A 27,092-nucleotide genomic window follows, 5' to 3' on the forward strand; every position below is an offset into this window, starting at 1 on the left:
TTAAATACACACCAGAAACTACACTATTTAATCTCAATAAGAAGCTTCATACTATGGAGATACAGTATTGTCTAAGATGAGGCTGCAGAAAAAAAGGGAAATCCATAATACTAAATACACCACCATGGATGAATAATAAAAGTAAAACATTTTTTGTTTAACTTACCATCAGTGTCGTGCCCCATAAAGCGACCAGCAGGCGTTGTACCAAAGCTTCCAGAAGCACCAAAGCGAGGTTCAAACGATGGTGGTGGCTGGGCATTAGGCCCACGGAAAGGCTGCCCACCACGCATCATCTCTTGCTGCTGCTGCTGTTTTTGGAACCTGGGGGGCAACTTACTCTTGAACTGTGATGAAAACACAGGTTGTTGTTCTCGTGCCCCATCACGTCTGTCATACGGTCGTTCAAACTGATCCCTCGAGTGATCCCGGTAACTTTCCCTGTAATTATCCCGCCTGTCTTGGTACTGCCGATAATCACGTCCACCATCACGACTCAAAGCTTTATCATCCCTTGTTTCACTATTGCCACGCGAGCACCCAATAACAGGATCAGTCTCTTCCCTTTCCCTTTCATCAATAAAATCAGCACGAGCATCCCACGAGTCCTTGTGTTTCTTTCCAACACTCTTGGTCTGCTCGTACCTCTTTTTTTCTTCATAACGCTTTTCTTCCTCTTCGTGGCGTAGGCGTGCCCGCTCAAGAGCAACCTGCACTTCATCCCCAGTAGCCCGTTTTTCACGCCACATCTCTTCCTCTTCACGGGGAAGTGGTGCTGGGGAGTGTGAAGGTGCATGCACAGGATGAGAGGTAGTGTGTGTTGGAGGGTGGACAGGATTTACAGAGGGAGGATGTGAGGGCACAAGTCCAGGCGTACTTGAATTATGAGAAGGTGCATGTGAAGGGAGATAAGAAGGCCCAAGGTGGGGTGGACCACCCCTCATTCCAGATCCCTGGAGACCACCATAGTCTCTAGATGGACCTCCTCTTGGATAATCATAATTTCTTTGCTGTTGCCATCTACCCGATTCACCAGGAGAATAACGACGATTATCCTGAACACGACGGTCTTCCCCAACTTCTCTTCTACTCTCACGATCTCGAGGACCCTGGTGGGCCCTCTCTCTCAAACCTTGCTCTCTCTCCTGCTCACGGTCCCGGGATACTAGTTGCTGCTCACGGTCCCGGGATACTAGTGCTTGCTCACGATCCCGTGACACTTGTGCCTGCTCACGGTCCCGGGACGATAGTGGCTGCTCACGGTCCCGGGACAATGGAGGCTGCTCACGGTCCCGGGACGATGGTGGCTGCTCACGGTCCCGGGACAATGGTGGCTGCTCGCGATCCCGAGACGATGGTGGCAGCTCGCGGTCCCGAGACGATGGTGGCAGCTCGCGGTCCCGAGACGATGGTGGCTGCTCGCGGTCCCGGGACGATGGTGGCTGCTCGCGGTCCCGGGACGATGGTGGCTGCTCGCGGTCCCGGGACGATGGTGGCTGCTCGCGATCCCGGGACGATGGTGGCTGCTCGCGGTCCCGGGACGATGATGGCTGCTCACGGTCCCGGGACGATGGTGGCTGCTCGCGGTCCCGGGACGATGGTGGCTGCTCGCGGTCCCGGGACGATGGTGGCTGCTCGCGGTCCCGGGACGATGGTGGCTGCTCTCGGTCCCGTGACGATGGTGGCTGCTCAAGGTCCCGTGACAACAGTGGCTGTTCACGGTCCCGGGACGATGGTGGTTGCTCACGGTCCCGAGACGGTGGTGGCTGCTCACGGTCCCGGGATGGTAGTGGCTGTTCACGGTCCCGAGATACCAGTGCTTGCTCACGGTCCCGGGATGATAGTGCTTGCTCACGGTCCCGAGATGCCAGTGGCTGCTCACGGTCCCGAGATGCCAGTGGCTGCTCACGGTCCCGAGATGCTAGTGGCTGCTCACGGTCCCGGGATACTAGTGGCTGCTCACGGTCCCGAGATGCTAGTGGCTGCTCACGGTCCCGAGATGCTAGTGGCTGCTCACGGTCCCGGGATGCTAGTGGCTGCTCACGGTCCCGAGATGCTAGTGGCTGCTCACGGTCCCGAGATGCTAGTGGCTGCTCACGATCCCGGGATGCTAGTGGCTGATCACGGTCTCTTAATACTAATGCCTGCTCACGGTCCCGTGACAATAGTGCCTGCTCACGGTCCCGCAATAATAGAGGCTGCTCACGGTCCCGTGATACTAGAGGCTGATCTCGGTCCCGAGATGATAGTGCCTGCTCACGTTCCCGCAATAATAGAGGCTGCTCACGGTCCCGTGACACTAGAGGCTGCTCACGGTCCCGCAATAATAGAGGCTGCTCACGGTCCCGTGACGCTAGAGGCTGTTCACGGTCCCGCAATAATAGAGGCTGCTCACGGTCCCGTGACGCTAGAGGCTGCTCACGATCCCGTGTCGCCAGAGGCTGCTCACGATCCCGTGTCGCTAGAGGCTGCTCACGGTCCCGTGACACTAAAGGCTCCTCGTGCCTTTCATCACTTTCTCTGCCATCACGTATTCGCTCTTTCTCCCACCTTTCACGCCTATCTGACTTCCAATCTAAGTTTTTCTGTTTGCTGCTCTCCTCTTCTGCAGCTCCTTCATCTTCACTGAAGTTCAACTTTTGGCTGTAAACATGAAAAATATTCAATTAAAACAGAGGCACAGATCTGGAATTATCATTAATTACTTCTATTCACCAGCAAAACTAAATATAAATTACAATACAAATTTTAACTCTTAAAAGAATATATTTGTCCAACTAACAAATCGAACTTAATGTGTGTGTGATTGTTTAAGTGTAATTACAGGACGAGAGCTACACTCGTGTCCCATCTTCCAAGTACTCGTATAACAGTTTGTAACTACTGACGGTTTTAACCTCCACCTCCTTCTCACTTAGCTTGTTCCAATCATCTACCAATCTGTTTGCAAAAGAAAATTACCTAATATTTGTTCGGCACCTGTTCTTTCACCGTTTTCCCTCGTAATGTGATGTTGAGCATTTTTTAATCAGTCTTCGCTTCATTTGAGACGTCATTTTCACATTGTGTGCGCTCTGCTCTTCTCACACGACGGTAATTTTTCCTGGCCCTTCTCCATGCCTTTGTATTTAATTGCCTGCCTTCCTTACAGGCCCGATTAAACCATGGTTCCCTCTTTTTGCTTTCCATTTTTTCTTTTGGGCCAGGAAAGCATCTTTACTGCTTCCTGACATTTGGTGTGATGAAATCCATCATGTCTTGTACAAACTTTACTCAGTTCTGTTTCGGTATGTGTTTTCAGTCTATCTTCCCATGGTTGAAGTCTCCCATGATTAGTAATCTGGGTGTTTCGGAAAGCAACAGAAACTACTCTCTATTACAGTATATTAACGGTAGCCATGTTTCTATCATATTACTGCCTGGGTCTTCTGTTATTCTGAGGGGATTGTGTATTATTTATTGTCCTCCAAATTGCCACGGTGTCTTATGTTGTAACTGAACCTTCACAGCCCGAAGTAACCATTTCTCAAAACTCCATTCTTATCAACAGAGCTTCCACTCCTTCACCTCTTCCTTCCCTCTCTTTCCTTACCACAAAGTCCAGGGAAAAGTCCTGCAGAAACACTGCATTTGTTATAATTTTAGTTAATTTTGTTTCGTTGAGTGGTGTTATTATGTCTGGGTTTTCTTCTTGTAACCTTTCTCCAAGTTCACCTGTTTTATTTGTGATCCCATCTGTTTTGAGTACATTATCTTGACGTTCACTTTCTTCTGTCCATTCTAATTTCCCCTCATCCTTGATGGGCATTCCACTGGCATAGGAAGTTGATCCATGGGTGTGGCAAGTTGTCAGCTGGTTAACAGATCCTCAGAGGATTCTGGGGTGAGGGAGGGGTCCAAGGCAATTTGGAACATTATCAACATTCTACTTTGTAAATATTGCAGTCCATCCTTCTGTTTTGGTAGTACAGTACTTATAGTAATGATGAGGACCATAGTATATATACCGATGTTGAACAAAATTAGAAAGTAAAAATTAGCACTATTGAGTTGGACAAACCGGAAAACCATTTTCAACTTGTGTTGCAAAGACAAGACAAACTAAACTAAACTAACCTAACCTTCCTAGGCCTAATTCATGATATCTAAGGCCTAATATAGTACATGTGTGCGCTATACTAGACCTAGGAATATTTAATCACGTTTTTCAGACTATAAAGTGAATAGTACAAAGTTCTACTAGCTAATTGCCTAGAATGGCAATTGTTCTTCTATGGTGCACAAAGTTACAAAAACTACTATCTAAACAAGAGAATGGGTTGAAATATTATCAATTACATACATGGACATTAGATAAACTAAAAAAATAAGGAAACAATGAAAATGCAGAGAAAAATAGGATGCAAAAGTATTTGTGGCAACTCTTGAGAGTTGAATTGCCTGCGCGAACAACTCTGAGCATTTCCTGCACGGACAAACACCCAGCCATGATGTTATCGGTCATCTTCTCCACTTCACTGCAGCCAAAGTGCTTGTTTATATTGTTTCTTATGTTTGTGGTGTGTTCATGGAAGGTATTTTAACAATACAAGGAAAGAGGAGGGGGGAGTGGGGTTATTTTTTCTGTGTTCCGGGGACTTGTCATATTTGATAGTGGCGCAGTACAGTGGTTACGAGTCGCTAAAGCTAGGCTTCATTCACGAGTGTCAATTGGGTCCAGACAGATTCACTTGCACTAGTTCTATGGGAGAATTTCCTGCAGAGTGATTTTGCTAGTTTTACTGTGAAACGCTTGTTAAAGTAAAGATTCGCAATTGATGTAATATAGTTAAATAATGTTAAGTTGCCCCCATGAAATCTCATCTTCAGACATTTCTTAGTAATATGCCCTGTCTGAAGTGGTAGGGTACTGGAGAACACAAAAATTTGAGGACCTATATCAATACCTCTGCAGTACAAGAAGGAATCTGCATGATCGAAGATTACGATCTTGAACACCTGTCTTGAGGAGGCTATAGTGGAGCCATACCTCCGTAGGTTGACCCAGGAATGTGTGCCACTGCTCTGGCATCCATGTGATTTCTGGATTACCTCTGCAAGCAAAGGTGGTCGGAAAATCGTACAATCTTACCTCTACGACTTGGAAAAATATAACTTACTTATAATCTACTTCTCCAGCACTAGTGGCCCAGTCCTCAGCCACACAAGGATCATCCTCAAACCCCTCTAAAGCTTCCTTCTTAATAATAGGAGGAGGCAAAACAATATCTTCATCAGTAGAGCCCGTGGGAGGGGCACCGCCCCCTCTGTAACGCTGGTCACGTACAAAAGGGGGTCTTGGATGACCAGGATAATTTGGTGGAAAACCTCCTGGGAAGTTACTACGCACCATCTGTAAAAGAAATTAAGTATCACATGAAATGACAAATAGGAATGGGGACAAGATCAAATGATTAACTACATAACTGTACTTCATTTGCATTCTATGAGTATGCTACCATATACTTGTAAACAGAACATTTTAGCAACATTTTAAAAAATTCTATCTAGGCGATGCTAATCCTACATTTTTAGAATGTTGCAATGATTACACTCATTTATACAATAAGAAGTGATCCAACACCCATTGTGGGGAAAAAATCCCATAAATCCCATAAAATCCCCATAAAGTATAAAAACTGTGTTATCCATACTAAGAATAAGGACTCTTAAATTTGAATTATAAAAAGTAAGCCATGGAAACAATATACTACATTGTACTGTACTTACATAGGGAGGTGCGACTCCCCTGAATTGATGAGATTGGGATCCATGAGATGGGACTGGTCCCATGGGACCAATGGGACCTCCTGGCACCATTGCTGACCCACCAGGTGGTGTTCCTCTTGGTCCCATACCCCCAGAACGATTTGGGGGATGCACCTCTCCTATACATAGAAAATGAAACATGTTAAGACATTCTTTAGTAAAGAACCAAGCACTGAATAAACAAATGCCCAAATAGGTACTCTACTCCTCTTTAGGTTCTACGGAGCTCTTGTACCAATACACACAAAATGCTACCAGGCCTCTGGAACTTACACAGGACTATTGAACACTAGGAACAGAATTTAGCATACTCATTGAGGCAAGAGGAACATGGGGATTAAAGACCCACCCCAAAATGAAAAAATATGCCTAGAAAGAACAGGTAAAGCAAAACCACAAATCTGGATTTAAAAATTCTGACAATGGTAAACAAGTCATTACACAGTGTATCACCAGGTAGCAGCTCCTGACACCAAGAAGCAATGTACAGCATTGAGAAGACAGGCAGTGATGAGTGGATATGGGTCAGACAGAAAAAGGCAAGAAAGGGAATGTGACCTAAACCACTAATATAACAATAGAGCAGAACGCAACAGTTGATGCGTTACCGTACAGTCGGCAATAAACAATGGGAGTTCACACCTCATTCAGGCACTAACCAAGGGCCAGGTCAACTCGGGTCAACAGTAATGTGGTCACAAGGTTGTCGGTTACGATGCTGTCACGCTAACACACGAGGATTAACACTTTCACATCAAAAGGATGCTGACGATCTCACATAACCCATTCAGCTGTATACAAGATTACGTTTAATGAGAACAGTGTGTGTGTGGACTGGGGCATGTTGTGTGCATTCAAAACCCTGAAGGAAGAACATCAAGTACCTCAAGATCACGTGAACTCATTGTGTTTGCAAGTATGGCCCTCTCATATCCAACACCTTATCACTCAAGGCCTAATATAGTACATGTGTGCGCTATACTAGGCCTAGGAATATTTAAGTTGGTATTTTAGCTTCACTTATTTTAAAAGAATTCCTTACTAGTCAATATACAACTATCTAAAAGCTAAGAACGTACAAATTATGACTATTGACGATCATCACAATAGGTACTATCTAAACAGGAGAATGGTTTGGAGATACATTTCAGATACCCAGTGGCCTAAAGTCCTCAATGACCCACACTCGCATGATTTGATTGTGTTTACTGTGTTGGTGGGGTGGGGCCCTGGGCTGGAGATAGGAGGCGGGTGGGGAGGTTTACCCGAGGCCAATTACAAAATGGCAGACCACCAATACAATGCACATGAAATTTCCTTTATTAATTCATGTAATTATATCACTCCACTCTTCAAAAACAGCTAACTTTGACAAGCAGAATAACAATCAAGGTAAATAATGTGTTTTTTTTATATTACATGTCCCCAAAATATTGGTTTTGTGGGGATTTTTAAATGGTCTAGGAACGAATCTGCCGCATAGATTTATGGAAAAACTCAATCCACGTTCCTACAAATGCTTGACAAACACAGTCTCTGAACATAATTGTCATAATTAGGGAACTGCCTGTACTCAAATGAGCAGTAAAAAATTTAAAGGAAACGTTTTCAGTGTCAGTAGTTGTTAAATGGAATGCATTAGACAGTGATGTGGTGAAGGCAGACTCCATACAAAGTATCAAATACAGAAATGATAGAGCCCAATAGGTTCAGGAATCTGTACACCAGATTGATGGTTGAAAGGTGGGCCCCAAAATCTGAAGCTCAACCCCCACAAGCAAAATTAGATAAGTACAGCTAGGTAAGGTAAATACACACACACACACACCCTTTACACTCAAAAATGGAGCAGCCAGCCAGTCCAATATTAGTTTGTTTGTTTGTGTTTGTTTGTTTTGGGGGGGGGGGGGCTAAAGATGTTTTTGGGCATTTTCCTGTTTTGGGTTACTCCCCAATTCCCCACGCTTCCCTGCCTACGCCAGATTCTGATGCTGGTGTTCAGTAGGCCTGGTAACACTGAGGTACTAGAGGCAAGTGCACCAGGAACCTACTGAGAGGTCAGTGCAGAAAACACTTTGTAATCTATAATGTCTGTACTGCATTTTACTTAATGAACCTAGGAAATTCTTATTCTTTACTGTTAACAATTATTATTATTTATGCTACTGTATAGCTATAGTGTGAATGATATAAGAAAACAAGTGTTATTTTTCAATATCTATGACCTTTCACTACATGCTCACCCTTTTTCCCCCCGTCAAAATACGTAATGGGTAAATAATGCTGTAATTGAATAACAATTATTATTACCATTTTCGTTATTATTCATAATCATTTTCAAAAACTATTTGTAAACAAAACTATCTAACCATTAAATGTAGTTGTAGTCTGTGGGTTGGGCAAGCGCTCATCCTGCGGCAGCTGCACCACCCCACGACCCCCACCCTGGATCCAGCTGCCCTCGGCTGCAGAAGGAATATCAAGAAATAAGTGTGTGCAGCCAATTAAGAGAGTCTGAACTAGAAGCAAATGTTTAAAGTATCTACAAGCTTAAAAAGGTATACGAGTAAAGTGATATCCATTTTGTTTCAATTTCAATGGGATGTGTACCATCTTTCTATTTTATCCCTCAAAGTGCAATTGTTCTTTGCTGATTTCCTATGCTACTGTGATCACCTTTGTATGAAAACTTTCATTATTACACATTTTGTTTACCCAAGATGTTAATATGGTTGTAACAGCTCTATATAGCTGTAATGGAAGTAACTAAAACTTGAGAAAAAAAAAACATTGAATGTAATGAAATGACTCTTTCTAGTTGGGCCTTGGTGGTTCCCTGTAGCTAGATGCAGAGATAGCTCCAAAAATCAATCCTAAGAGTTCTTAATGGCCAACCAGAGACCAGCACCTAAATCTGGCCCACTCACAGAGGTGCACAGAGCAGAAGACTTTACGATCACCCTCACCATAGGAAACAACAGAAAGTAAGCAGAATGAAGCAGCAGATCTGTAAATGATCCACCCAGTACAGTCCAAATTCCCCCTAGTTACAGCTATCCCCCTTCAGCTGGCAGCATCCTGGGAACTGCTGGCTCCTATGTCAACAATAGTCAGTCCAAAGTCTAAGACCACCAACTAAATCACTAATAGGATGGGAGGAACCAAGGAGCCACCGAGGCCCAACCAGAACGAGGCGTCATTACATTCAACACTGGTTTTCTGCGGGCTCCCTGTAGCTAAGGTAGCTAAAAGAAGAGGGGAACCAAGATTTACCAAGGAAGAGAGCAAAGAATTTGAAATATGAAGCGAGCCCAGGATGCAAAACCAAACCAAGAGCTACACAATACTGACTGGAATAGGAACACTGACCAGGATATCAGCCCAAGACATGTTAGATCCCACCAGTTCTGAACCCAAGTTACCCAGGGTTATGTAGATGCTATTCCATGTGTTTGTGATCTTGCATCTTGGCACTCTTTCAAAGTATTTCTGTGCGACGTTAGTGTTACTTGTTTACAATTTTTTGCCTTGGCTTTATTCCCTCCTTTATGGAGTGGTGTTATCTCTGCTGTTTTAGTATGTCAGGGGTAACACCAGCATCTAGGCTCCATCTCCAAAAAATGTTAATGGTAGGAGCACCCAGTTCATAATCCATGTTGTCCATGATTATGTAGACTGATTCCTTGTGTTTTGTGATCTCGCTTGTTAATGATCTTCACAGATTTTTGAGTGTGATAAGTGATATTGGTGTGTAATGTTTGGCATGTACTTTACTACCTCCTTTGAGGTCACTTGTAGTCTAGGTCAAGTAATGGCTACAAAATATAGGGACCAACTGACCTCCAAAAGTAAAATATTTTTTAGAGGCAAACTATACCAGTGTTTCTTTACACTTATTAGTTTTTAATATCACTTGTCCCCCACCCCCTTAACCCCTGGCCAGCACTTGTGTTTATAGCCTGGCTGCACATTTTGGCTGCAACTGAGCAAGAAAGTCTGGCAAACTTGAGGTACTGACACAGTAAACAGACCCGCGCTGGTCTCCACCACCCCGCACTGTCAGGCAGGAGTTGCCACAAAGATACAGTATTATCAAATTATTTCAATTAATTTTTTTTTACATTAATATTATTCAATAGTGTGTAGTGATATATTTATATAATAAAATGAGAGAACCATTGCTATACTCAAAAGTATGGTGTACATATTAGTGATTCAATGATTATGTTCATAAAACAAATAGTGTTGCTATTATTACACTATATACACACACGTTATATTTAAGTTTGCAAGTTAGCAAATAACTAAGTTGGTATGGTGAGTCCAAGCAACATGAGTGGGCTGCCACACCTAAATCACCCAGCCAGCCAACCCTCCCTCACTCCAACATCTAACTCACCAACATCCCTCCTCCCACAATACTGTTTGTGGTTTTATTACACTATATACACATAATATATACAAGTATCTACAAGTTTTATTCACCATAACTGTACAACTAAGCTGATATGATATCTAAACAGCATAGTGGCCACCATACACTGCATAAGTCTCACAGCAGTCAACACATGACAGCCTCATTCCCTCCAACACCAACATCTCTCTCACCAAAATGGCTCCTCCCAACATATTCCTTTTGCTGTTATTACACTATATACACATGTTATATATAAGTATCTATATTTGTGTTCACCATAACAAACCACTAAGCTGGTATGGTGTCTAGACAATAACAGGTTGGCACACACAGTCAGCCGATGTCGCCACCTCTCCCTCCCTTACTAAGATTACTCCTCCAGCCATACTATGCACATTGCTAATTCTCACCACAATCCTGCTATTATCAGAATCCTGGTCACTAAATCCTGTAAATGAATAATTTTCCACATTTATTTTGTAAAGGAACATGAGATGTCGTTTCAAGATTCTTAGATGGATCAAACAATGGCAGTGTGCTGTGGCTAGCACTGAATATTTTGAACAGCATCGTGTTTACCGATATCTGAACATTGTACACAGTCAATCACAGTCAGCCTCTTCTTTAATACTATCATGGCTAAATACCAGCTACACACATATATTTTGACATTTTTAGGCGATGCTGTGGTCACAAGCTGAACAGCAGTGCTGTTAGTTCATGCTGTATGCACCAGCCTTGGTTGCTCACTCAGTACTGAGGCTCTTACAACCGGGAATGTTGCCCACAATTTAAAAAAAAAAAAAATGCTGTGTTTACAAGAGATCTGAGGAAGCTGATGTGAGCTCCATGTAGCTGCGGGACTTTTAACACTTTCGCGCTCCGTAGAAACTCGCGGTTGACTGGGGGATCGTGGCCCCTCCGTGCGGGTAAGCGCGCGGTGACACCCAAATGTGTATACTCATTCCAGTTTTCTCACCTTAATTCTCGCGCTACGTTGCTCGTTTTGGTATCATTGTGTTCGCAAATAAATTCTCTACAGCTGTGTATAAATATAATGTCCAAAAGCCTAGCGTGACTCCCAACAGCAAAGCGTAAAGTCGGCAAAAACGCACAAAATCAGTAACATGTGCATTCTCCTTCCATTTTTTTACCTTAATTCTCGTGCTACGTCGCTCGTTTTGGTATCATTGTGTTCGCAATTAAATTCCCTACAGATGTGTAAGAATAAAATGTACAAAAGGCTGGAGTGCCTCCCCGCAGAAAAGCCTAAAGTTACCCGTGAACGAGCACCATTTTGTACATTGCAACCTAATGTTCAACTCGTTCAATTTGATAACATCAAATTTCGTGCTAGGTCGCTCATTTTGGTTTCAAATTGTTCGCAATAAAAAGGCGAGTATTTTAAAACTAGTCCCAGAATAATAGAACAATAACTGGATTTTTAACAAATATTTTAATTCTGGACGCTCATCATCACAAATTTATTTATATCTTTCCAGTGTTCTGACATAAATATTTGTGTTACATCTTTCATTTTGGTATCAAATTGTTCGCAATAAAACGGCGCGCATTTTAAAACTAGTCCCAAGATAATAGGACAATAAATAGAATTTTAACAATTATTTTAATATTCGGACCATAGGCCTATTTATAATATTTCAAGTGTTTGGACATCAAGTTTCATGTTATATCTTTGATTTTGGTATCAAATTGTGTGCAATCTAAAGGCGCTTATTTTAAAACCACTACAAGATTGATCTGATAAAATTTAAATTTTTAAAAAATATTTTAATGAGTGACTCAGTATTGCGTCGTTGGAACACATTCAGTAGAAAAATAAATGACGAGATAATCAGTCTGTGGAACCTCAAAGTGTTAACTCTTGTGCGGTACTCCCAACCATACATAGCTGTGGTGCGCCATCCCACAATAGTTACTCATCCCAGCTATAAATGTATTGTGCCCTTTTAAGGTTAAACAATTTATTAAAATGATTCTACAATCTGCTACCAGCAGGTTATTTTAATTAATAACAACATGTACCTTTCTTGACCCAACATATATAATTGTTAAAAGTTTCAAACTGATAGCACAAAGGCATTCTCCAAGACAGAACAACAGATTTGAAACAAAGAGTAAACAAAAAAAACATTTAGGTATTTCTACCAAGGACATTTAACAACTTGAACATTGCACTTACTTTGAGGTCGTAAGCTGGGCCCAGGCCCATACTGCGGCGAAGACTCTGCTGGCAAGTTGCCACCACCAAGTTTGGGGAACTCCCGATGAAAAAACGGCGACTGTTGGACTGAGGAGGACTGTGGGAGCCCACCATCCAGTGGGAGCGGTGCCCCGGGGGAACCACCAGGAATTACCCCACTTGCTGCTGCACTGCTCCATGGCTTGTTGCTGTTGTTTACATTGTTGTTCCCATTGCTTATGTTGCTGGTGGGTGTGGAAGTGGTAATGCTGCTGCTGTTTATGGTGAGGTTGCTCATGAGGCTGGGAATTGTAGCAGTGGTAGTTGTGCCACACGTGGTTTTGTTGCTCGAATTGCTGCTCATGTTGCAGATTAAGTTGCTGGTGCTTGTTGTGGCAGTGCTGGTTGTGGAAGTGATAGATATACTGCTTACACTGGGATTGTTGATATTTTTGCTTTTGTTGTTGGTGGTGGTATTTCCGTTGTTGTTGTTGTTGGTGGGTGTGGTGGTATTGCTGTTCGTAATAATAGTGGGACTGTTGAGCGTAACCCCACTGTTCCCACCTTCCAGTACTGGACCGCCTCCACCAATTACTAGTGAGAGAAATATATTATTAAGCATTATCGCCAAACAAAACACATACGTTAACAGGCCTGCAAATTGTCTACAGCCAGTTCAAAACTTTCTACTCTTGCTATCTTGACTGAGAGGCAAAGTAATGTAGTGGCACTTACATAAATATAAATCAGACCTCTTACTTAGGTACACAATAAATAAAGCCTAATAAACATAATTTTGTTGAGTAAATCAACAAGAAAACTGTCTTTTGGCTAAACACACAGCTGTATACAACATTAAATTGCCTCTTGGTTTTCCAAAAGCATTGATAATAATTAAATCTGCTTAAACAAAATTTATGGCCCACATTAAGATCTATATAAGTTTACACAGGATACAACCTAGTGGCGAGTAATGATGACTTTCACTTTCACTCAGTGGGCATCCGCATTGTCTGGTCTGTGAGGCTGTTTGTCTTTGTAGCACCAAAGCCCTCACAGCCATAACAGACAGGGTGATCTGTTAATATCAACAAAAACATATCCAGTTTTCCCTTGAAGGCTTTCACTGCTCCAGTAGCATTTCTCATTTGTTAGCAGGAGATTGATAAGCCATGAGCCTCCGATGTTTACATTAATTGTGCTCACTGCATGCCCGACTTATTATTGGATATTTTATATTTCCTACCATATTCTTCAAACGAATGATAAGTAAGGAAGATAAACTACACAAGGCAGAAGAATCTATGGAATCATTTCAGAAATAGAGGTTACCCGGAGAATATACTACAAGACACCAGAATAAAAATAAAGGGCAAGAAGACAAAAATTGTTCCATGCACCGAGACACCCCAAGACACCAAGGAGAGGTTAATCATCTCGCTTCTCTATTTTCCGGGAATAGCGGGTTCTTTACGCCAAGACCTGGCAAACTTATGAGATTGGCTTAAAGTCACCCACTGAGAGCATCTGGCATGGTCAAACTTTCCACCCTTACCTCCTATGTTAGCATGGATCAAGGGGAAATCTCTAAGGGACATAATGGTTAAAACTAGTCTTCCGTAACATTAGCGAACCTTCCTTCGACCCCACTGAAGGAGGGTGTTAGTTGGGTGTTTTTTTTATAGGACAAAGCGATCTGAAAACCTAGGTACCTGTGTAAAGGTTGAGAAGATCCTACAATTTATAGAAAATGTATACCAACCTGTGAAAAATGTAACCTGCATGGGCTAAAAAGAGAAATTAATTGGGACACTTATTTAGGTAACTGCCCTTTACTTGGACCTTTAGATATGTAAAATACCGAGATTGATGCATTTAATACCCATTCATATGACCATGAGTCTATACAGTACTTGGAAAATGGATCCATGAAATGCCCCCTCCTGCACTTAAGAGAATGACTTCTCTTATACATATCGTGCATGCAGAAATCCATCTTCATTAAGAATGAAGAAAGGAAATTGGTGAAAGGTACCTGCTTGATGGGGTTCTGAGTTCTTCTACTCCCCAAGTGACTGGGTGGTGATGAGGGGAGGCCCAGGCATACCCTCTACCCCACCCCTCCCACCCTTCACCTTCCCCTTCACCATGGGTAATGAAACTGTTGAGGGTAGGGAAGGTGACGAAAGAGAACCCAATGGTGCCCGAGTAGTGATGACAGTTACAGAGATGAAGACAGTATTAGCTGATGATAGCTACATTAGTGAGGATGGTCATGTAGTGCAGACAGTGACTAAGTTGCAGATTAACACATTTATCAACGAAAGTCTATGACATTACTGGGAGGTTGAGAATTTGGAGTTGAACTTGTGCTGTTTCCTAGGTTGCTGTTGGTTGATACTTGGTTGCCCACATCCACACTCATAGGTGCCCCTGCCCCGGGTGCCTGTCAGAACAAAAATATACAGCACATTACTAAAACGTTTTCCATTTCACAAATATATGTACATTATCTATTGAGTAAATGCTGAATATTAAATAACCAGAAATTATGTGTAAACTGTGGAAAAACAATTAAATTATGCCAACAATTATCATGACCAAGTAGTGTGTGTGTATGTTCAAATTAATTATTTTATAAGAAAATTGTAAAATTGTGATCAGCAGCAGAAAGCGAGAACACTTGCCTTTAGAGTGAGATCGAGTGGTGGAGTTGGTGTTGGCGTTACCTCCTGAGGGGTCGACGACCCATCGGGGGTCATCTCCTCCGCCTTGCTGCCCCATCCTTGACCACCAGCTGGTACCAAATTCACGTTAGGATCGTTACCACTATTCTCTGCTTTCAGGCTTGGCAAGTTAGCAGGAGGAGGAACGCGCCGTACAGACGCCACTTTACCCAGGCTTTGCATGCCATGTTTCTGAATTACAGTTTTTTGGGTGGTTTCAATAGATTTGCCCTGCAAACAAATACATATTAATCCATTTGCAAATTTAGGAGAGGTCAAGACATTCTTAATTTGTTTGCTAAGATAAATATCTGACCAAGGATAACAAACTTGAGAATTGAAATTAAATATTAACCACAAGTGCACTCTTTAATGTATAAGCATAATTTGTAATACAGTAGTATCAACATACCTTCCTACTAATATTAATTTAGTTATGCAGACATTATACAATTCAGTAGTATTTACAATAGTGCTGTATGAGAATTAGTAGTTTAAGAGACTTGACTAAACATATTCTGGTGATTGAGGTAGATATCCTCAATTACAAGCCGATATTAATTATTGGCTTGTAATTTTTCAGTGTCTTCTACAGAGGAAATGTTCATGCTGATTTTTATCAGCAGCAGCAAAGGATGCCACAAAGCTGTGACTAGTATTTTTGTCAATATCCAAGATAAGAACAAGATACAGCAGTGGTGCAAGGCCTGTGCCTTATTGTACAGAGCTATTCACTGCACTTTGACTTGATCCTATTTGATTGACTGTTACTCTCTGCATTCCGTTTGACAGAAATTTGAAAATCCGACGCCCCACTTTACCCGTTATTCCAAATGATCTAATTTTATGGGCTATCACTCCATGGTCACACTCATCAAATGCCTTTGCAAAATCTTTGTATACAACATCTACATTTTGTTTTGCATCTAATGCATCTGTGATTCTGTCACAGTGATTGAATACTTAGGTATGGAAACAATGAAGACCTTAAAAAAAAAAAAGTACAGAGTACAAAACAGTCAAATCTGCCCATAATAGGGTAGTAAAGAATCCGGGAATAACAATGTCTGACGACTTAACGTTTAGTGAGTACTGGTATAACAAAGCAAATATAACGTCAACTAGAAAAATGTTAGAATGGATTACGAGAACCTTCAAATCCAGGGATCCCATTGCAATGCTCATGCTATTCAAATCACTGGTGCTCTCCCGCCTTGAGTACTGTTCGATACTCACGTCCCCTTACAGACACTGGAGCACTGTCCAAGGTACTAGGCATGTGAGCGAGGGGCCACCTAGACCAGTGATTAACCCGAGCAGTCACTTGGTAGCAGTCACTTGTTTGTGTATTAATGCGGCAAACTACCAATTGCTTTGTTTTCATTCTTATCAAGATTTGTTTGTTAGCTTTATTTGGCTTAGACTGTACAGTATTTTCTGACCCTTTTCTTATCTCTTTTGGGTCAATCTTTGATCCCCAAGCTTCCGTGGCCTTGCTGAATACACCAGATTCTGTTCCTGGTGTTCAGTAGGCCTGCCTAAGTGTGACTATGGTACCAGAACCGAACACACAGGAGCTACAGAGGCAGAACAGCTTAAAAATTATTAAATTCTTTCTTATATTTGAAGATAATTTGAAATTTTAAACTGTATTCTGTATAATACAATACAATACAGTGTACTTAGATATGGAGCATTCCGTTATTACTGTACCCACCTAATTATGAGAGCAGCAGCACATTCGATTTGAGGGAACATACTTTAACCATTAAAGATAGCCGAATACAACTTACCTTAAATATATTATTTATATTCAGTGACTGGAACTTCTTTGATTTCTCCCCCTTTGCTTGTGACCCGGACGATGCTGACATGCTGATCACAGACGCTCATTTAGATGCTGAGGAACCCGCGGAACGAACCACTAAGCTGAAAAGGAAATGCAATAAGACTTTGAAATGTAGTAATCACTTAAGTTGAAAAGATTTCATAGAATATATATTTGCAATGGAAATTTAATAGAAAAAGCTAAATAAATCCAGTATCGAATGTAAGGAGCTACAGCTTTCTGATCTGTACCTTCTATGTGGTACATACACCACCTGGTCGACCCATGGCCTGGTCGATGACCGGGCCGCGGAGACGCTAAGCCCAGGAAGCACCTCAAGGTAACCTCAAGGTACCCACCTAGATTCTGCTAAACCCAGGTAACACACCTGGCAATCAAACCACAAGCACCTACCCATGACCAGTACTGTACCATAATATGGTCTTATCAATAGAGGCAACAGGGGTCTGGGGTACTAAGCAACACAGTAACCAATGGGTAAAACCCAGCATTCAATGGAATAAAATGCCGATCTGGTTGGGCCTCGGTGGTTTCCTGAAGCTACTCACGCCGAGATGTGAATACAGACATGAATAACATCAGCCTCAAGACCAGAGCCAGAACTTGCTCTGCTCAAAGGGGTTTTAAGGAGCAGGGGATTGTTATGATTACAGTACTCACCAAGAAAACATCCAAAAAAGTAGAGCAAAAACAGCTAGAAGGTTCACAGAAACAAAAAATTAACTAGCAAATGACTCAAACAATCTATCCAGTAGTTAGTTCAAACCCTCCTACTGTAGTTACAGCTGGCTACCACTAGTTGGCAGCACCCCAGGAGTTGCTGGTTCCCCGTGCCGACACCTCCAAAGTCCAGAGCCTAAAAGCACTAACCAATGCACCTGGTAGGGAAGGAAAAGAGGGGGCCTAAGGATCCCCCAACTAGAAAGAGGCATTTCATTACATTCAATCCTGGTTTTCCGGAGGGGCTGAATGGTGAATTTCTGAAGCTAACGATGAAGAAAACAGACTTATCAGGGGGAAGAGAAGAATATCAAATTAAAAAATTACCAGAACAGAAAACCAGACAGAGCAACACAAGCCCAACATGAACCAAGAACACTGACCAGGTATTAAGTTTCTAGAGAACATGGTTAGACCTCCAAAACACCAAAGCTCTGAAATCAGTCCAAGACAAATAACACTGCAGTCAGAGCCACAAGCTCTTGAACATCTGAGGCCTGAGAGTGGACGTTGACCCCGAATCAATGCAAGGTAACCGCAAGGTAGGTAAAGTAGGCACTATTTAGCATAAGTCTTTGTTGACAGACCTAAAATCTGACATCTGCTGTAGGTATATTATATTCTTGCAGGTACCTGACATTGAGCTACCATCCACAGAGAGCTATTATATCCTAATTTGCATCATGCATGTAAAACCCAGGCAACACTTGTTTAAATCGTCTTAAGGATAACCACATTACCCCCTGAACCAACATATGACTATAACCGCTCAAAGCTGTCTACCACATGGGACCAATGGGCACTTGCCCGGGTGCCCCACGAGCATAGGACATTTTCATTATGGAAGCAGAATGTTTAAATATTTAGGTCTTGTTACAAGCACACTTATATAACACTACATCCTGGCATGGGACTAAATATTTAAGATATATATTTCCAGGTGAAAAACCCTTTCAGCAGAAATGAAACAATGTTTTGAGTGGAGCACAGAAGAGGAAGAGAGCTGCAGAGGAGGAGGAGAAAATAGGAAACTTCCAAAATTAACATCGTGGCTCAACACAGGTGCAACGACCGCCACTCATACCATTCCTTCAGATATAGCATCCACTCCTGCAATGTCAGCCACTAGTACTGTTCCCTCAGATATAGGATCTACATCCATTCCTGCTACCAATCATCCAGTTTCTGCAGACATACCATCATTACCTGTGGCTGCTGCTGGTGACATTTTACAAGAAGAAATACCCAAATCTGTAACAGTAAAGGCGTGTGCAATCCAAGAGACAGATCCGGAGCCATGGAACATTAATGATACTAACACAATAGATTACTGGATTTGAAGAGGGGGCCCTTATGCCAATCATAATAGCAACCTTTCAAACTCACACAGTGAATAAAAACATCTGGAGTAGAGAATATGAAGGCAAGGTATTTATCATACAATGTGTTCAAACGTGAACTGCAGAATGGTGAGTACGTAAAACGTGAAAGGCTACTCTATTCATCATTCCAAGGTCATTTGTGCTGCTTTGTATGTCACCTATTGTCCAAGAAAATCTCCCTTTGCTACATTGGGATTCAATGACTGGAAGCACAGCAATGTTTTTGTAGAACATGAAAATGGAGAACATCAAAAGTGCACCACAGCTCATTTGACAAGGTATAAAGAACCTGGAAGTGGAATAAAGTGTTGACAGGTGTGGTTTCTTGTAATTTGCTTTCTTGCCTCTAGATATTTGCCATTTTACTGAGAAAATCAGATTATTGGGTCAGCAAAAAATGGCATCTATTTAGGTATACTAGAGCTGCTGAGTGAATTTGACTTTCTTGTAAGAACATCTCAAAATATATGGAAATCCTGAAAAAGGGTATCAGTCATATATCTGCAAATATTTGCAAGGAATTTATTGAATTAATGGGACAACTGGTTCTTTGTATACTATTCTTAAAGTCAATGATGTCTAGAGACAAACCACTCCAGACATCTCGCACACAGATCAACTGACATTTACCGTCTGATACATTACAGGCTGCGAGCCTGTGGAATGTTTCTTTATGTTCATCCCCATCTGCTCTCATGGAGCAAAGTATCTAACAGACACTGTTGTGGATTTTCTTAACGAGGTTATCTTGAGATGATTTCGGGGCTTTAGTGTCCCCGCGGCCCGGTCCTCGACCAGGCCTCCACCCTCAGGAAGCAGCCCGTGACAGCTGACTAACACCCAGGTACCTATTTTACTGCTAGGTAAAAGGGGCTTCTTGAGGTTATCTTGAGATGATTTCGGGGCTTTAGTGTCCCCGCGGCCCGGTCCTCGACCAGGCCTCCACCCCCAGGAAGCAGCCCGTGACAGCTGACTAATACCCCAGTGAGCATGGTTAGTGCATAAGTGGTGAATTGAGTTTAAATATGGGATGTAGTCAAGTACAAGGCTAGAAGTGGAAATCCTTTGCAAGGGAGAAAATGTATTTGCACTAAATAGGACAGTTAATGGGCATAACTGCACATTTGGTCTTATAATGCAGTTAGAAGTGCTGTAGATGATTGAAGGAGCCGCAGAAGTGTTTTAATTAACCGTGATGTAATAGTGTGAATGAACAAAGTATGGACGAGTAAGGTTTTTATTATCTATATTTTTTTCCGAGTTGATGCCTCATTACCTGATGAAAATAGGGAATGGGTCAATGATAACTGAATGGATGCATTGGATTTAGGACTCGCCCCTCCATGTAAAGAAACCAGTTTGGCAAATTGGTACATATTCTGCCCAGAACGCAACCTGCTAGTCATTTTACACCCAGTTCCTCAATTACTAGGGTACACAAGTACTAATGTAGATAATCCGTAATGCCTAATTGTGTTGCTTATTAGGCAAATGTGCGAATGATGACAACACAGTGTTTCTCAAACTTGCAGTTACCCCAGTTCTTCTGTCGTACCATAACACAGCAACTTACTACAAACCCCAATGCAAATATTCCAAGTGATATTCCAATATTCCAAACGAGAACAAAATTCCATTATCAAACTGTCGTGGTCAGTCACACGATAATGCCTCAAATATGTCTGGACATATACTGGATTGCAAGCACAGATTCATCAATGGGGATCGAACCTCGGAAACTGAGGACTACGAACCACAAGCGCTGTCCACTCGGCTATCAGTAGGTATGTATGACACTTCATTATGCAAGACAACCAGTCATAGGAATATTATTTTAATACCTAACGCTAACTTTGCCTGAATGATTTATATACAGGTCCAGGGGAATTTGCATTATTTTTACACACATTCATGGGGGAACTGCCATCTGGATAGATATTAAATTTTGCAGTTGTATCCATCATGTAAGATCATGTAATAACATGGTTATAACAGTCTCCAGGTCCTATATACTACTAAAAAATGATGCAACCTAACTAAAGTAAACAAAGCGTAACTCATTCTATCCATTAGTAATAGATCATGTCTAATATTACGCATTTGCCCCAATTATAACAATATTAGACATTACATTCATACCAGGATATTTAAAACATGACACCAAGATCACCAATTAGTGAAAGCAGATACTTCACAGACAGGATATATCATATACAAAGAACATGTGAATTACTGTATTGCCTACCATGGGCATAAGCTAGGAGTCAAAATCCTGAATAATATGAATTTATGAACAAAAAAAAGGGTAGAAAATGAAAATGACTACAGTACTGTATAAACCAAATTATTAAAAGGCCAGACTATTCATGCAACACTGATACATCATGCAATGTTAAAATCATGATAAATTCTGAAAGCATTCAAAATTAATCAAATTCCTACTAAAGTTGACTTAAAATTAAAGCTCTACAAAAATATACATAACCTAACACACTGTATTTGTAAACTAAGTTAGCTCTACAAAATATACATTAACCTAATACTCTGTACTTGTGAACTAAGTTAGCTTACAAAAACACAACCTAATACTCTACTTGTAAACTAAGTTAGCTCTACAAAACACACATTAACCTAATACTCTACTTGTAAACTAAGTTAGCTCTACAAAACACACATTAACCTAATACTCTACTTGTAAACTAAGTTAGCTCTACAAAACACGCATTAACCTAATACTCTACTTGTAAACCAAGTTAACTACAAAAACACACAACCTAATACTATTCTTGTAAACTAAGTTGCCACTAAGATGATAATACAACTTGTGTATACCCATCAAGTTTAATACAGAAATGTATTGATACAAAAAACAAATACAATATGAAACTAAATTCAGAAATACTAAATTTTGGGTTTACTTGACGCCACAATCAGTCCCCCCCCCCCCGAGGCCAGTGGTATACACAAGTATATACACACATACGAGGTATATACACAAGTTTACTGTAAATTGTTTACCACAACTGTCACATCTGAGGTAAACCTCTATAGGTTTACCTCTATCCTGGGACCCAACCCTTTGCTATACAGTATACTGACGACCAGACACGTTTGGTATACTTGTAGACTATTGGCTGATAGATCAGGTATACTCAAGTGTATAGTATTAAAGGAGGGTGTAAACTGGGAGTCTACAACACTGCTCTACACACACACACACACACCTGCTGGCCTCGCCCACACCTGAAGCCCACACCTGCCGCCCTTCACGCCCCCGGGAAGTAAACCTGTGACTGTAGAGGCAAAAGTTTACAGGCGGCGGCCATATAAGCCTCGCCTAGTCTCTCCCGCCCTGGGTAACTACGCCATATTCTACCCTTGCCATCTTCCCCCCGCGCTCCCTAACCCTCAAGACAGTCCCCAAGACGTCAATATATGCCACTATCATCTCCTCCATTTCTTAACCCGCCCGTCGTCTGCTGTTATTATGAATAATTCCTCGTCATAACCGGCTCCCAGCTGGCCTTACCTGGGCTCGTTCCAATGACGGATGAATGAAAAATTAATCCTATCCTAATAATAGAAGTAAAGGGACGGATGGCGACAGAATTTCACGATATTTTCACTAACACTACGCTCGTCTGAGCGACTGTCAAAATGGCGACACTTTACCAAGCTTCTTGGGATCGATATGATGACGTCACGCTCCCACAATGCCCCGCGCCCTCTTCCTTCTCTTTTACTTTGGAGCATTTTATTTCCCTCCTGACTTTAAACTCCGTTTAATTCATTTCCTAGCCGCTAAAAGCGTTATCTTCTATATTTAGATGGAATAGTTGTTGCTACAGTGGTAAACTAAAGCATATAAATTGATGTATAATTTAGTTGTGGTCAAGTCACTGATGAGGGAAATCAGAAGTAGTCTGCTAGCCTGAGGTTGGCGGGATATTCAAGACAGTTTGAGAACGATCTCCAACTCTAATATTACCTCGTAAACTCACAATATTGAATGATTTTCTGATATCAATATATCGACGATGTAATAACGCTCTGGGAAACATAATGTACTTACTTTCCAGTGTCAGCAAACACAGTCTCTCTGATTAAATCCCTAAACATGCTAAACATACACTCATTCCACACCTTCTCTTGTGCTGTTTACATGTGCTAAACCTTCTTCCTAAATGTTAATCCTGATCTGAAACTCTTCCCTGATAGGTGTAATACAACCCATGAGCCTTACACCAGAAATAAATATCCCTTTGATATCTCTAGATCAAATTATTAAATTAATCTGTGTAAACACTCTATGCCAATAAAAGGATCCAGTCTCTGCAACTCACTCCCTAATGAATTACAACATTTCCAACCTATGCTTTATTCAAAAATAAAATAAAAAAGTACCTAATTTCATCCTCATAGTTTCCTACCTTGTGCTTCAAAGTCATACTGCATATCATGCTACCCATTCCCCCAATATTAGTACTTAAAACATGTAACTTCGCCAGTGTAAGAATTTCCGTCAATTTATATTGTAATTATTATATTGAACTCAAATTTTGCTATAATGTACAAAATAATACAATGTATAAAATATGAATAGGTACATTGCGAAGCCTCGGAATGTACCTATTCATCTTACCTTATCTGTTAGATTAAGGACCTGCCCGAAACGCTATGCGTGTTAGTGGCTTTACAAATGTAAAAACACCAATGTCATGTACTCCCACAAACCCTATGTACCTACTTGTATATAAATAAATAAATAATAAATATAATAAATAACTGTCTGGATAGACTAGAGAAAATATACTGTATTACCATTTATCCAAACCTTTTTTAGCCTTAATTTCAAGCAGTTTTAGCCTTTAGTTTCAAGCAGCGGCTTGAAACCATTGCTCCTTTTTTGTGTTACATCTGACTTTCTTTAACAGATGGTCAGACATCTGACATCTTTCTTGATCAACATCTTCCAAATTCTTCAGTATTTTGAACGTTTCGATGAGATGAACCCTATCATGTGTGATTTGCAGTGTTGTTAGCCCTGTGGCCCTCAACCTGTCCTTGTATGAGAGATGACTTAGTTATGGAATGATTTTTGTTGCCCGGTGTTGAATTTTCTACAGTGAAGTTATGTCTTTCTGAAGATGAGGTCTCCATGCCTGGATGCAATAATCTAGGTGGGGACGCACCAGAGATTTATACAATTGAATAACTATCTACTTTTCCTTAAAATCAAACGTACGCTTCATTATTCCTAAGTACACACAGAAATCACAATAGCGTGATATATCAAATGAATAAATCCACAAGGGCCGTGACGAGGGTTCGAACCGACGCCCGGGGTGATCCCAAGCGCACCTTAGTCGACGAATTCAACCCCTCGTCACAGCCCTTGTGGATTTGTTCATTATTCCTAAGGTTTGGTGCAGCCCGTCCTCCAAACAAAGACCTAAAAGTGATTCCACCCACCCGCCAAACCCCCAGCTGTTTATGAATGAAAAACAGTTTACACACGACTCACAACTGATGACGTTCGAACACTTCCGGAACAAGTGCTTCACTGACGACTTCTGTTCGAACCACAACGCTGTAAATGCTTCACCCACGTACTACAAATACAAATAATCGCCAACAGAACCTAAACACCTAACCTAACCTATGCTTACATATGCATAATATGCTAATATATTATAATATTAATTTATATTTGAAAAAAAATCCTGCTTTGAATGCACAGCATGTAAAAATTGATGAATGCGTCTGCGGGGTCGACCGCTGGATGGAATGGACTTGAGTCGAGGACAGGTTGTATGGTGAGCTTTTAACAGCCACTCCCACTTGTGCAACTTTCAGTGAATGATGGATTCTGATTCCAAGGTCTTTTTCTTCATCACTCAGCTAGAAGGTAATGCTGTTAATTTCGTATAGACTCCATGCTGGAGTCCATACCCGGAGTGCTCCAGGATTGGTCTGACATGTGGTATACAAGGTTCTAAGTGATTCCTTATACAAATTTCTAAAGGCAGTTCTGATGTTAGCCAGTCAGGGGATGTGTAATAAAAAGGAGACCTGGTCGAGGACCGGGCCGCGGGGACACTAAGCCCCGAAATCATCTTAAGATAACCTCAAGAAGCCTCGCAAACGCCTGCTAATAATATCCTTTTGATGTGGCTTCAGAAGACAGGTTTGGTGTGATATCAACTCCTAGATCCTTCTCCCTGTCCGTTTCATGGAGGACTTCGTCTCCCATTCTGTACCTTGTGTCTGGCCTCCTGTTCCTTCTACCTAGCTTCATTACTTTACATTCACTTGAGTTAAACTTTAGTAGCCATTTGCTGGACCACCTTTTCAGTCTGTCTAGGTCATCTTGTAGCCTCTTGCTATCTTCCTATTTCTAACTCGCCTTATAATTTTTGTATCATCAACAACAATGAGAGGAACGAGTCTACTCCCTCTGGAAGATCGTTTACATATATCAGAAACAGGACAGGACCAAGGACTGAACCCTGTGGGACTCCACTAGTGACATCTCGCTACTCTGAGACCTCATCCCTCGCAGTGACTCCCTACCTGCCGTAGCTTAGGTACTCCCTCATCTAGTGGAGTACCTTCCCTGTTATTCCTGCCTGCATCTCCAACTTACGTATTAGTCTACAATGGGGCACTATGTCATAATTAGTAATATAATTCATAATTAAATACTATTCGAGGGCTCCCTTGCTTGCCTATTTAAGGCTAGTTAATTTAACTTCTAGAGATTATTGAAGTGTTATGGAGCCGGTGGCTGAGCGGACAGATCACTGGGCGTGTGATCCTGTGGTCCCGGGTTCGATCCCGGGCGCCGGCGAGAAACAATGGGCAGAGTTTCTTTCACCCTGATGTCCCTGTTACCTAGCAGTAAATAGGTACCTGGGAGTTAGTCAGCTGTCTCGGGCTGCTTCCTGGGGTGGACGCCTGGTCGAGGACCGGGCCGCGGGGACACTAAACCCTGAAATCATCTCAAGATAACCTCAAAATATGGATTATTATTTATTGTTTATAGTAAAATCTATTTCACCCAATACACTGAAGCCATTATCTGCCTCTGTAACCCTTTCCACTCCCGCCCATGCGAGGCTTATTGGGGAGGGGCCCCCATAATATATTAAAAATATCACCAGATATCCTCATTATAATATCATTACTCTATCACCAAGTAAATTCAGGGAGGTTATTGCCACCTACTTCTTTAATAAATCCACAGGATTTAATAAATCCTTTAATAAACCCCACGTAAAATTTCTGCGCACATCCATACAACAGTAGCACAGAGTACGGTACACCCTTCATCAGTCATGGAAACCAAAACACGTACAACAGTAGCACAGAGTACGGTACGCCCTACATCAGTCATGGAAACCAAAACACGTACAACAGTAGCACAGAGTACGGTACGCCCTACATCAGTCATGGAAACCAAAACACGTACAACAGTAGCACAGAGTACGGTACACCCTACATCAGTCATGGAAACCAAAACACGTACAACAGTAGCACAGAGTACGGTACACCCTTCATCAGTCATGGAAACCAAAACACGTATAACAGTAGCACAGAGTACGGTACATCCCACATCAGTCATGGAAACCAAAACAAACACGACCCAGGTGACATATTTAGTGAGTGAACTATAAATTAACTTTAATTCGGCAACGAGTCGCCAAAGTCACGTTATCTAATCAGCAGACTCAGCGACCCTCTCCACTACGCACCTCACCCCAGGTCAGCTGCGTATCACCTCACGTGTTTTCAAATTCAAATTTGAATTCAGATGAATGTGTTTATAACGTATTTCTTTCATCCACTTTATTTATAAAACACTTTACTTTCGTTGTTTCACCATTTATAACACCACCCACCTGGCTATCACCACTGATTACCACCACCAAGACTATAAACTATGACTGAAGTTAAAAAGTTAACTTAAAACTACTTAATGCTCACA

The 27,092-nt window shown here is 41.7% G+C and overlaps 2 protein-coding genes across 13 annotated transcripts in view; one reads left to right on the forward strand and one right to left on the reverse strand.

The window, feature by feature from the left end:
- Positions 1-22,801, reverse strand: part of LOC123758848 (protein PRRC2C) — an 80,175-nt gene extending 57,374 nt beyond the window's left edge. For 11 of the 12 annotated variants that reach the window (XR_011230115.1, XR_011230114.1, XR_011230113.1 and 8 more), the window contains exons 1-9: positions 22,635-22,778; positions 16,948-17,083; positions 15,116-15,385; positions 14,769-14,874; positions 12,429-13,022; positions 8,178-8,273; positions 5,770-5,927; positions 5,160-5,392; positions 167-2,643 (exon numbers count right to left, since the gene is read on the reverse strand). Coding sequence is in view for 7 of the 12 variants with exons in the window: in XM_069334675.1 (XP_069190776.1) it covers positions 167-2,643; positions 5,160-5,392; positions 5,770-5,927; positions 8,178-8,273; positions 12,429-13,022; positions 14,769-14,874; positions 15,116-15,385; positions 16,948-17,028 (4,015 nt within the window). In the remaining 5 variants the exon portion in view is untranslated. Of the gene's footprint in view, positions 1-166; positions 2,644-5,159; positions 5,393-5,769; positions 5,928-8,177; positions 8,274-12,428; positions 13,023-14,768; positions 14,875-15,115; positions 15,386-16,947; positions 17,084-22,634 lie in introns of all 12 variants that reach the window. The other variant, XM_069334673.1, reaches the window with a different exon arrangement.
- A 2,061-nt stretch (positions 22,802-24,862) lies between these two features.
- LOC138370240 (RNA-binding protein FUS-like) lies at positions 24,863-26,774 on the forward strand. Its single transcript, XM_069334244.1, has 2 exons — positions 24,863-24,921; positions 26,411-26,774. The coding sequence occupies exons 1-2, from the start codon at positions 24,863-24,865 to the stop codon at positions 26,772-26,774; spliced, it is 423 nt and encodes a 140-aa protein (XP_069190345.1).
- Positions 26,775-27,092: the final 318 nt, after the last annotated feature.

Source organism: Procambarus clarkii, chromosome 31, assembly GCF_040958095.1.
Source record: "Procambarus clarkii isolate CNS0578487 chromosome 31, FALCON_Pclarkii_2.0, whole genome shotgun sequence".
In the NCBI taxonomy this organism is placed as follows: Eukaryota; Metazoa; Arthropoda; class Malacostraca; order Decapoda; family Cambaridae; genus Procambarus; species Procambarus clarkii.

Bases quoted from the DNA above. Each gene is read 5' to 3' on its own strand.
- LOC138370240 (XM_069334244.1), top strand. From the start codon at position 24,863: ATGCGTCTGCGGGGTCGACCGCTGGATGGAATGGACTTGAGTCGAGGA. The intron at 24,922-26,410 runs GTGAGCTTTTAA...TCCATACAACAG, and splicing joins AGTCGAGGACAGGTTGTATG to TAGCACAGAGTACGGTACAC.